Source organism: Spermophilus citellus, assembly GCF_964194105.1.
Source record: "Spermophilus citellus genome assembly, chromosome: 18".
Classification (NCBI taxonomy): Eukaryota; Metazoa; Chordata; class Mammalia; order Rodentia; family Sciuridae; genus Spermophilus; species Spermophilus citellus.
The window spans coordinates 11,180,893-11,191,804 of record NC_138200.1 but is presented as its reverse complement, the minus strand read 5'-3'; the positions used below and the strand labels follow the sequence as shown (position 1 = coordinate 11,191,804).

The 10,912-nt window shown below is 54.1% G+C and overlaps 1 protein-coding gene across 1 annotated transcript; it reads left to right on the top strand.

The window, feature by feature from the left end:
* Positions 1–1,103: 1,103 nt before the first annotated feature.
* Positions 1,104–9,787, top strand: IGSF23 (immunoglobulin superfamily member 23; the record flags this gene model as incomplete). Its single annotated transcript, XM_081273686.1, has 5 exons — positions 1,104–1,236; positions 4,490–4,792; positions 6,282–6,560; positions 7,294–7,541; positions 9,629–9,787. Exons 1-5 carry the CDS (start codon positions 1,173–1,175, stop codon positions 9,785–9,787), a joined length of 1,053 nt encoding a protein of 350 aa, XP_081129812.1. The 5' UTR covers positions 1,104–1,172.
* Positions 9,788–10,912: the final 1,125 nt, after the last annotated feature.

Below are 10,912 nucleotides of genomic sequence, written 5' to 3'. Positions count from 1 at the left end.
GGCAACAGTTGTAAGAAGGCTGCCGATGTGTGTGGCAGACAGTAAGTGTTCAATAAACACCAGCTATTCATTTGAACAGTAGAAAAATTTTTTGTTGTTTTGCTTTGTTTTTTCATTTCTGGAAATCAAACCCAGGACCTTGTGCATGTTATACAACTGAGCTGTGACATAATTATTAATTTGAGGAGGAAGCAATAAGCCTGGAGAGTCAGTAGGATCAGGAAAAGGAGATTTTCTGGTTAATCCTTCCAGTATCTAACTTCAGGATATAGTATGAGCAGAGTCCTAGGAAAGTAATTCTGAACATGTCTCTGGGGCACCCTGGATACCAATAATAGTAATTAGCATTATTTTAATAGCTGCCGGTTTTCCTTGAGCACCTACATGCACCCTGGCCCTAACACTGAAGTCCCTCTGCCTCTGGGACAGGCTCTATTATTAACACCCTCATTTTTAGATTTTATTTTTTATTTTTATTTTTAATTTTTTAATTTTTATTTACTTATTTATTTGGTACTGGGGATTGAACCCAGGGGTGTTTTACCAAGGAGCAACACCCCCAGTCCTTTTAATCTTTTATTTTAGGACAGGGTCTTGCTAAATTGCTAGGCTGGACTTGAATTTGCCATCCTCCTGCCTCAGCCTCCTGAGTCTCTGGGATTGCAGGCTTTTGACGAGGCACCTGGCTGCATCCTCATTTTACAGGGGATAAAAGCTGAAGCTCAGAGCCGATGGTCACAGAGCCTGGGCGGGAAGCCAGGAGGCCAGCCCTGGGCCGGCTGCCACCTACCTGGGACCTTTGCCCATGGCTCCACTTTGCGGGCAGAAGGCTCTTTGGCCTCACCTCGCACCGTCACGGTTCCCCCAGGGAGGGGTGCGGGGTGGGGAAGGAGGAGGAAATCCCTGGGTCCCTGCGCCCTTCTACCACCACCGACCAGGGACTGGGGAAACCGGGCTGGGGCGGCTTCCCAGAGGCAGTGGGGGGCGGGGCCGGGGCGGGGCGGTGGGCGGGGCCGGGCCTCGGCGGTGGGCGGGCCGGGGCGGGGCCGGGACTGTGGGCGGGGCCGGGACTGTGGGAGGGGCCCGGCGGCTTAACTGCGGGGCGACCCATCACCTTGAGCGCAGGGCCCAGCAAGACGCTCCCAGCTCGGTCCCAGGCACAACGCAGCGTCATGAAGTGTCCTCCGGACACCCGCTCCGGTCACAGCCCTGCCTGGAAGAAGCTGCTTCTCATAGGTGAGTGAGAGAAATCGATTCCCCATGGGTTGGGGACAAGGAGGGGACATCCCCAGAAAGAGTCTCCGTGCAAGTCAACTGCTCTGGTCACCCTGCTCTGGTCAATTTAAAGACCAGGCAGCCAGTTCACAGCGCTCTTGAACCACACCCCTCCACCCCAACCGGCGACACTACGGACCCCTTTACCAAGGAGGACAGTGAGGCACTGAGTGGGGACAGGGCACCTACTCCAGACCACAGGGGCTGGCCGATGGCACCACCGGAACCCAGAATCCCAGCCCAGGCCCTTTCCACCAAAGCACCCTGTCTCACCGCTGCTGTCCACGAGCCAATAAAACAATAAAAATAATGAACTATAGCAGTAACGGTGATAAGCGGTCACTGTACCCGAGTACGTCTATGGCCAGCCCCTTCTAGGGCTTTCCAGGCAGGAACATAACCCCTTCGGGCAGGGGCCTATGATCCCCATTTCACAGAAGAAGAGACCGAAGCTCAGGGAGGTTTAGTGAGTGCCCTCCCCAGCTCACAGAGCTTGGAAGTGGCAGAAAAGTGAGTAATTTGAGGCTGGATCCTTTGGCGACTGAGACCACACGTTTCAGAGACCACACACGCGGGCCTCTAGATGATAAATGAGTTGCCCTCTCTTCCAGGCCTTAAAAAGTCCAGTTCTGTGTCACTTTTAAACCCCAAATCACCCAATTTCAAGATTTGCTGGGTCCCCAATTCAGCCTGCGAGGACAAGACTCTGTGGGACTCTTCTCTGTGTCCTTCCCCCGAGACAGAGCTGTCCTCTGGGACCCTGAGGCTGTGGGCAGGGAGGAAGGGACTCGCAGGCCAAGTGCATCCCGCCTGTCCCCGTGAGCTTCACCCACCCTGTCCTTCATCTGGGGACGTACAGGTTGAGTCCCCTTCTCCCACACTCCAAGGCCTCCAAGAAGTTCCCCTCAAGCCACCTCCCTGGGGCATGCACCGGGTCTCCTCAAAGAAGCCTCACTGGGTGCCCTGCCACCCCTCTCCTTCCCAGGAGTCCCATCCCCTCCCCAAGGCCTTGGGAGCTGGCAGGGCCATGCGGGAGCCCCCGGGGCTAGACCTCAGCTGGGAACAGAGGTTCTTGGTTTGTTTTGTCCTCAGACTTTTTATTTTTAACTATTCTTAACTTTTAAGAAGACAAAGGATGAGATTTCAGAGCTGGAACCGCATAGATGATTCCAGAGCTCTTACTTTAGAGAAACGCGGTTATTTAAATAGCACTAAAAAGAAGGAGATTAAGAAAGAGAGCCAGATGCTCATAGACATGGTCAAGCCGGGAGACAACTCGCATTCAGTATAATGAGTAGGTGCTGTGCCACGGGGCAAAACAGGGGCCAGCCAACCCCACCCCTCGATACGGATGGAACCCAGGGCCTCACACAGCTTACAAGTAAGGCTCAACCACTGACCCCCATCCCCAGCCCTTTTTAGTTTTTGAGACAGGATCTCACTGAGTTGCCCAGGCTGGCCTCTAATTTGCCATCCTCCTGCCTCATCCTCCTGAGCAGCTGGGATTATAGGGGTGCCCCATGGTGCCCAGCCCAGGATTTCTTTGGGGGGTAATGAAAATGTTCTAAAGTTGATTGTGATGATGTTTGTACAATCCTCAAAGGAAATGTGCCTCCCCAAATGGTCACCTTTGAGCACTAGAATGCAGGTGGTGGGGATATGCAAAGCCCCTCAGTTGCACACTTCAGTTGTTGATGCAAAGAGTGGATTCTAAGTGTTCTGGTCACAGGCTGTGAAGTCATGCATGTGGGAATTGGCTCAGTTGAGTCATTCCACAATGGAGTTTTAAAACACCAAGTGGTACACCATAAATATATAAATTTGTACTCGCCAATTAAAATAATTAATTAACCTTTAGAAAGAAAAGACGATGTTATCGCTTATCAGAGTACCTAGGCCAAATATCCCATCTGCTTCTAAACATCATACCGAACACTGGCGTATAACCCGTTATGATTTCAAAATGATGAAACATGTGGGGCTGAGTAAATGATATGTCCTATGGATTCTGCGTCAACAAACTATAGATTATATGCAATTATATATAGCTACATATATGTGCCAATGTATTTTTGGAAAGTCTCAAAGCAAGGTACAGAAGAGAGGAGGCACAGGTGATGGATGGGTCAGGTCCTGGTGATTTGCAGCTGAGAGGAGAGGGTGGTAGGTTGCCCCAGGCCTCCTCACTGGGCATGGGTGGTGGACCCTTTAAGAGCTGGAGCCTAGTGGGGAATGATTAGATCATGGGAGCATCATCCTTCGGTGTGATGCCCATGTCTGAGGAGCAGGGAGTAGTGGGTGAGGTCTCCTATGACTGGATTCGTTCTGTCAAGAGCAGGTTGTGAGCTGGGTGTGGTAACTCTTGCCTGTCATTCCAGCAACTCAGGAGGCTGAGACAGGAAGATCACAAGTTTGAGGCCAGCCTCAACAAGACCTTAGCAAGACCCTGTCTCAAAACAGAAAATAAAAAGGGCTGAGGAGATGGCTCAGACATACAGCACTCCAAGTTCAATCTCCAGTACCAATTAAAAAAAAAAAAAGAAAGAAAGAAAGAAAGAAAGTAAGAAAAGAAAAGTGGGTTGTCATAAAACAAATCCACCCTGAGTGCTTGGCCCCTTCTGCATATGGAGGTTCCCTTGGTTTCTCCACCACATTGCAACACAGCCAAGGGGCCCCCTCACCAGTGTGGAACCTTGTTGTTTGGACTTTCCAGCCACCAGAACCAACACAAGACAGACTAAGACCCCAAGTCTGAGACTCAAGCCTGCTGTGCCTTGGCTTCCCTGCCTATAAAACAGACTGTCACCCCTATGACATCAGACACAGCTGTCTTAAATTCCCCGACTCTGGTTTCTTATCTGTCGTGGGTATAATAGTCGTATCAATCAGGGCTGAGGCAAGAAACAGACCGTCTAATGCGAGGGAGAGAGGAGTCACCCACCGGCAGAAGCCAGCCAGCAGCCACAGGCCAGGGGACCCCAGGCCATCGCCCAGGGAAGTCAGCCTTTTGGGAAACAGAGCAGACAAAGGTGCTGGCCCTGTGGCCGTGGCACGGTGGTGCTGGGTGCTTTGCGGGGTGGCTGCAAGGTACGGCTGGATTGTGACTCGTGTGGCACCGGGGACCTCGTCTAGCTGGGATTGTTGTGCAGCGCCATCGCCAGCCCGTGTGGGCAGCATCTCACTGTCGTGTCCCGTCCCTCCTCCCCGCCCCAAGGCACCCTGCTCGCCTGCAGTACCTGTTCTGCGTCCCTGGAGCTGCCCCTGGCAGAGGGAGGCGGTGGCCGTCCACCTGTCCCGGGGAGCCCCGATGGCCTCCGCACCGTGAAGCAGCTCCCAGGGCGCGAGGCCCAGCCACCAGCCGTGGCCTCTCCTGAGGGCCTCCGAGGACCAGCTCACATGGGCAGGGAGTGTCTGGGCGCCCGGGGCCCCCTGCTCATCACCAATGTGACAGCCCAAGATGCAGACAGCGATGATGCCACGGTGCTGGGAAGCAGCAGGGGACAGGGACGCGCCAACAGTGAGTGCAGCCCCAGGGCGGGGGCGGGTTGCGAGATGACGGCTGGCCGCGCCTGATGCCCTATTTCTGTTCATGTCTAAATGCTGATCACACCTTCTAGATGGCTCCACCTCGCACGGGTCTCACGGGCAGCCGACAAGCCATGAGTGGCACTTGGCCCACGGAGGACCCCAGGGCCGGCAGCTGTCTCGGCGGAGGTCATGCCTGCCGTTGCTGGGCGCCCTCTCCTGCTCTGAGCCCAGCCGGGCACCGCCTCCTCCGGGAAGCCCTCCCGGAGCCCCTGGCTGTGTCCAGGTCCTTTTCACTTCTTTTTTTTTTTTTTTTTTTTTAAGCTGAATTACATGTTCTTTTTTTTTTTTTTAAGAGTGAGGAAAGGGGGAGAAAGAGAGAGAGAGAATTTATTTATTTTAGTTTTCATCACACACAACATCTTTGTTGGTATGTGGTGCTGAGGATCGAACCCGGGCCGCACGCACGCCAGGCGAGCGCGCTACCGCTTGAGCCACATCCCCAGCCCTCCTTTTCACTTCTCACACTGCGATCAAGGTGGGCTCTGGGTGTGCCACAGTGTCAGGCGGCCCAAGTTCAAATCCCAGATGTATCCCTCTCCGTCCCTGAGGCCTGGCCCCAGGATCCCCAGATCTCAAAGCCCTTTCCCTGAGAAATCGTGGAAAGGGAACGCCGGACCCTTGGGTCACCCCCTTGCTTGCTCCCCGCTTCCCACTCCTGCAACCTTAAAGTCGGTTTCCCCCGAGGCAGCCAAAGCAATGCCCTTCACACCTAAGCCAGCCCTCTTCCCTCCTCTTCAGAGACTCCCACCTCCTTCAGAGTCAAGGTCCTTCCCCCTGCGGACACCTGTAATCTCAGCAGCTCGGGAGGCTACGGCAGGAGGACCTCGAATTTGAGGCCAGCCTCAGCAACTTAGAGAGGCCCTAAGCAACTTAGTGAGACCCTGTCTCAAAAACACATAAAAAGGGCTGGGGATGTGGCTCATCTTTTTCTTCACAGTTCTTACCTCACCCCAGCTATGTATGCACCCACCAGTCCACTGATTATCCCCCCACTCCCTCTCCCACTCCGTGAGGCGGCTGTCTATCCTCTTGCTGCTGAGCCCAGGATCCTCGATTTGCTTCACCCCAAATTAGATGCCCATGGGGAGCTGGGAAGGGCTGGGGGTGCACAGGAAGAGAAGGCAGGGGCTGGTTATCACCATGGCAACGGAGCGCAACCCCACTGAGCAGCTCAGGGCCTGGTGTGGGACGATGCTCCCACCCGAGCCCCTGGGGGCTCCAGACGCTGGCAGTCGTGGTGAGGGCGAGGGCAAGGGGCACCAAAAGTTCTGTCCACTGTGGTCTCAGCGGGCGCCACCCCAGGCCAGCGGCCCGGGGCTCCTTCGCGGGTGGATGGATGAGTGCTGCCTCCGCGGAGGGCAGAAGCGCAGCCTCCCTGAGCGGCCTCCACCCGGTGGCCTTGCTCCCTGTTCCCACAGACAAACCCAGGCAAGTGCAGCTGTGGACATCCCCCAGCGCCGTCCGGGACGTCATCTACAGCGACCTCAACTTCTCGGTGATCATGGAGTGGACGGTCACAATGGACCCCGAGCCCGAGCTGAGCTGGACCCTCAACGGGAGGCTCTGTGGCACCGGAGAGAAGCTGTTCATCCGGCGACTGTCCCGGGAGCTGCTGGGCACCTACGTGTGCACGGGCAGGAACAGCCAGCAGCTGCTGTCCTCCTACCCTGTGACCGTCTCGCTGCCACCTGAGCCACGTGAGTCCCCCCCACCCAGGACCCCTGCTGCACTCTGGCTAGTTGCAACGGACTTCAGGGCTTTCCTGAGCACCTTCCAGAAGCCTGGGAGGCCCTTTTTTTTTTTGATCAGGGATTGAATCCTTGAATCCAGGGGCGCTTAATCTCGGAGCCCCCTCTCCAGCCCTTTTTACTTTTTATTTTGAGACAGATTCTTGCTAAGTTGCTGAGGCTAGCCTCAAATTTGAGATACTCCAGCCTCAGCCTCCCAAGCCGCTGAGGTTACAAGTGTGCACCTCCGCGCCCGGGTCTGTGAGACCCCTTCTAGCCAAAGTGTCATCTGTCCTTCCCTCCAGCAGGCCAGCTGTGGCTGAGGCTGAAAGAGGCTGACACTAATGAAAGCCCAGGACAGGATCTGCACCGGGTCCCAGCTCCAACCCTCTCTCCCCTCTGCGCCCCAGCACGCGCCTGCCAAGCGGATGGATAGATAGATAGACAGACAGACAGAAAGATACATAGAAAGAATAGATAAATAAGTAAAAAAAAAATAAGTTTGAAAACAGAAAAGAAAGACCCTGCGGCTTCCAGCTGGTGGGGAGGTGGGGGCCAGGCTGCGGCGACCCCTCGGGGAGGAGCTTGGCAGAGGCCCGGATGGGTGGAGGCCGGGTCCGGGGTGACCCAGAGGTGGAAGATGGGAGTGGGGATGTGCGGGAGGGCGGGCAGCTCTGCACCCTCGCTCCTCCCTGGTCCCCAGAAGTCGACGTGGAGCCCACACCTGCGTGGCCCGTTCAGCACGACCCCGGCCTGACCCTGACAGGGGGATCTGCCATCGGACTCGTCGTGGCGGCCAGCGTGGGCGGTGCGACGCTGCTCGGCATCGCGGTCTTCATCTGCATGAAGAACCTATGGTACTGCTGTCCCTTCCCTGTCCACTGGGTACGTCCACTTGGCCCCCACCACATACAGAGCTGGCTCTGTATCAAGACAGACCTAAACAGCCGGGTGTGGCAGTGCCCACCTTTGATCCCAGTGACTAGGGAGGGAGGCTGAGGCAGGAGGATCACAGGTTGGACACCAGCCTCAGCAACTTAGGGAGGCCCTAAGCAAGTTAATGAGACCCTGTCTCAAAAATTTTTTAAAAATAATAAAATAAAAAGGGCTGGGGTTGTGGCTCAGTGGTAAGAGCGCAGCTTGGTGAAATCCCTGGCACTAAAAAAAGAAAGAAAAAAGAAGGAGCCAAGGACTCCATCAGAGAGGGTCACCGTGACCTTCCATGTGCCCGGCTGATTCATCAGTTCAGGAAGCAACATCAGGCAACAGAGAGGCGCTGGAGCTGGGTGCCTGGGCTCCACCACGTGGGCACTTACCCTGAGCCTCAGTTGGCCAGTCTGCAAAGTGGGACCAGAATAAAAGCACCCACCACCCAGGGTTGATGTGAAGAGGGCTGGATCTCACAGCACCTGAAGCAGTGCCAGGGACCTGGAGGGGCTGCCCGGTCCCCTCGTCACACCTACCTCAGCCCACCCTGTGCCGGGGGCTGCCGTCCCAGGGGATTGAGCATGAAGAGTCCCTTGGGGACCCCGTGTCCCGCTCGAGGATGCCCGTGATACCCACGTTGAGCAAGGAAGACCTGGAGAGTGGGTCAGATGAGGTTGAGTGGCACGGAGGGAAGGCCTGGAGGGGGACAGGGAGTGTGGGGGCCGGTGCCACTCATCCAGCAGGGAAGGAGCCACGTGGGGACCTTCCGCGGAGGTCACTGAACACTGCTGAAGACGCGGGCCTCAAGTCGGGTGGCACCAGGGCTAGGGCTTCAGGTCTGACGGTGACAGTGACTCTCCCTCTGTCCCCCTGTCTTCATCCCAACACTGACTGACAGAGGTGACAAGCGTGCAGCTGGCCCGTGACCTCGGGAGGTGAAAGGAAATCCTGGCTCGGGGAACAGGACAAGCTCCTGAGCAGGGGGTCCTCGGGGACCTCCTCCCTCCTGGTTCCCTGATGATTTGCCGAGAGCCCAGGACTGCTCCTCTCTGTCCTGCCAACTGCCCGGGCCCGACTGTCCAGCTCACCGGGCCCTTGAAAGCTACCTAAGCAGGCCGTCTGTGTTTCTTCCACATTTGGAGCTGCAAGTAAAAGAAACTCACTAACATAACCCCCCAAAATAGGGGGGACGCCAGATACTGTGGCCTGTCATCCCAGCGACTCAGAAGGCTGAGGCAGGAGGATCACAAGTTCAAAGCCAGCCTCAGCAACTTAGCAAGGCCCTAAACAACTCAGCAAGACACTGTCTCTAAATAAAGTATTTTGAAAGGGCTGGGGTGTGGCTCAGTGGCTAAGAGTTCCTGGTTTTAATCCCTGGTACCAAAAAAAGGGATGGGGTTAAAATTTGGGGTGAACTCAGGGACAGAGTGCTTGGCTAGCATGCATGAGGCCCTGAGTTCCAGTGTCAGCACTGCAAAATAAACAAACAAACAAACAAATAAATAAAAATAAATGTAAAAGAAGACTTTAATATTAGGATCCAGGAGGATTTCCAAGAATCCTAGGCGTATCCGTCAGCATCTGCTAGGTAACAAATGACCCCCAAAATAAAGCAACTTGAAAACAACCGTTTATTTAATCACAATGCTGTGGGCGGTCCGTCAGTTTGGGCTGAGCTCTGCTGGGCAGTTCTTCTGGATGCTGCCGGCTTGTTCCTGCGTCTACAGTCAGGTGATGGGTCGCCTAGAGCTATCGGGACTAGGACAGCCTCCACTGAGGCACTGACCTCAGGCCTCTCCCATGTGGACTTGCCCTCCATCAGGTGTCCCAAGCTCATTCCCATGACAGAGTCAGGGCTCAAAGGTGGGGGAGCAGGTGCTGCAGGGACACTGGAGGTCCAAGCTCAGAGCTGGCACACGATCATTCCCGCCACATTCTACTGGTCAAAGCAAGTCACTGGCCGGTCATTGCAGGGGTGAGGAGACCAACTCCACCTGTTGCTGAGCAGGGTCGCATGCGTGGCCATTTTGGCAATCTGCCACCACCAAAGGCAGAAGTGCATGGCTGCTGCTCTCAGCCTGTCACTGCTGCACCTCCGTCCCCTTCTCCAGGCCATGGGCTCCGCACAAGGGTGTTGCACTGTCTTCATCCACGTGGAGAGACGGTCTGTGCTAACACCTGTGTTCAAGGGAGCAGCCCAGCTCAGCTGGCTGTGGGGCCGCGCACGGCGCCAGTTGATGTCCAGGTCAGCCCTTCTGTGCGGCTCATAGAGCTGGGGGACTTGGCTCATCAGCTGGGCAGACCCCAAAATATGTCCTATGTACATGGAGGTCATTTTTTGCTCAAAAAAAAAAAAAGAAACTTTCCCAATGCAGAGAAGATGGGGAGGTGGCCACAGCCCCCAGAAATCCATGGCACAGATGGAAATCAGATGGAAATTAGACAGGGAGGGGACTGGTCTCACCAGCGAAGCCTCACAGATGGCAGGCATCGGGGACATCATCGCCGATGGCCCTTGTGTGCCAAGGTCCAGCCCCGGCTGGGGGGAGTGAGGGTCCAGGACCTTTATTTTTATACCTTTTTTACAGGCGTTTTTTCAGGTGTTAATGGAGAGCTTCACAGCCCAAAACTTTTTGATTGATGTAATTTTCAAGAGTTACAATCTCTCCTGACATACATTGATTACCTAGATATTGAGTACATTGTTCAAAATATTTTTCTGTAACCTTAGACAATCACGATTCAGCTTTTACGTTTTCACCTCAATCACTAGGTGCTAGGTGACGCAGCTAGACTACACGACTCCTGACCTATTCTGCACTTCTAACTTTAAAGCATACCAATGATTATTTCATTAACCTTTAACTTTAAAGCGTACTTATGATGATAGGTGAGCTTTCTTACTTCTAAACTAAAATCCCAGTAAAACACACTTAAAGTAGTGAAAGTCTATATTTAAAAGCCTACTACCCTGAAGTGCCTCTAAAGTAGATCTACGGTAACTTTACATTACTCTATTTTTAATTTCCAAGGTAATCTCCTGTCTCCGTGTGACCTAATCAACTGCTTTCTTAAAGAACTTCCTTGAGGGGCTGGGGATGTGGCTCAAGCGGTAGCGCGCTCGCCTGGCATGCGTGCGGCCTGGGTTCGATCCTCAGCACCACATACCAACAAAGATGTTGTGTCCGCCAATAACTAAAAAATAAGTATTAAAAATTCTCCCTCTCTCACTCTCTCTTTAAAAAAAAAAAAAAAAAAAAAAAAAAAAAAAGAACTTCCTTGATCTTTGGTCCACGCACACCGATTCCTGTGTCTTTGTAATCTTTAACTAAAGGGCAGGCTTGGCACCTCGACCCACTTGTCATTAATATTAACTGTGTGTTTTCCAGTTTCAT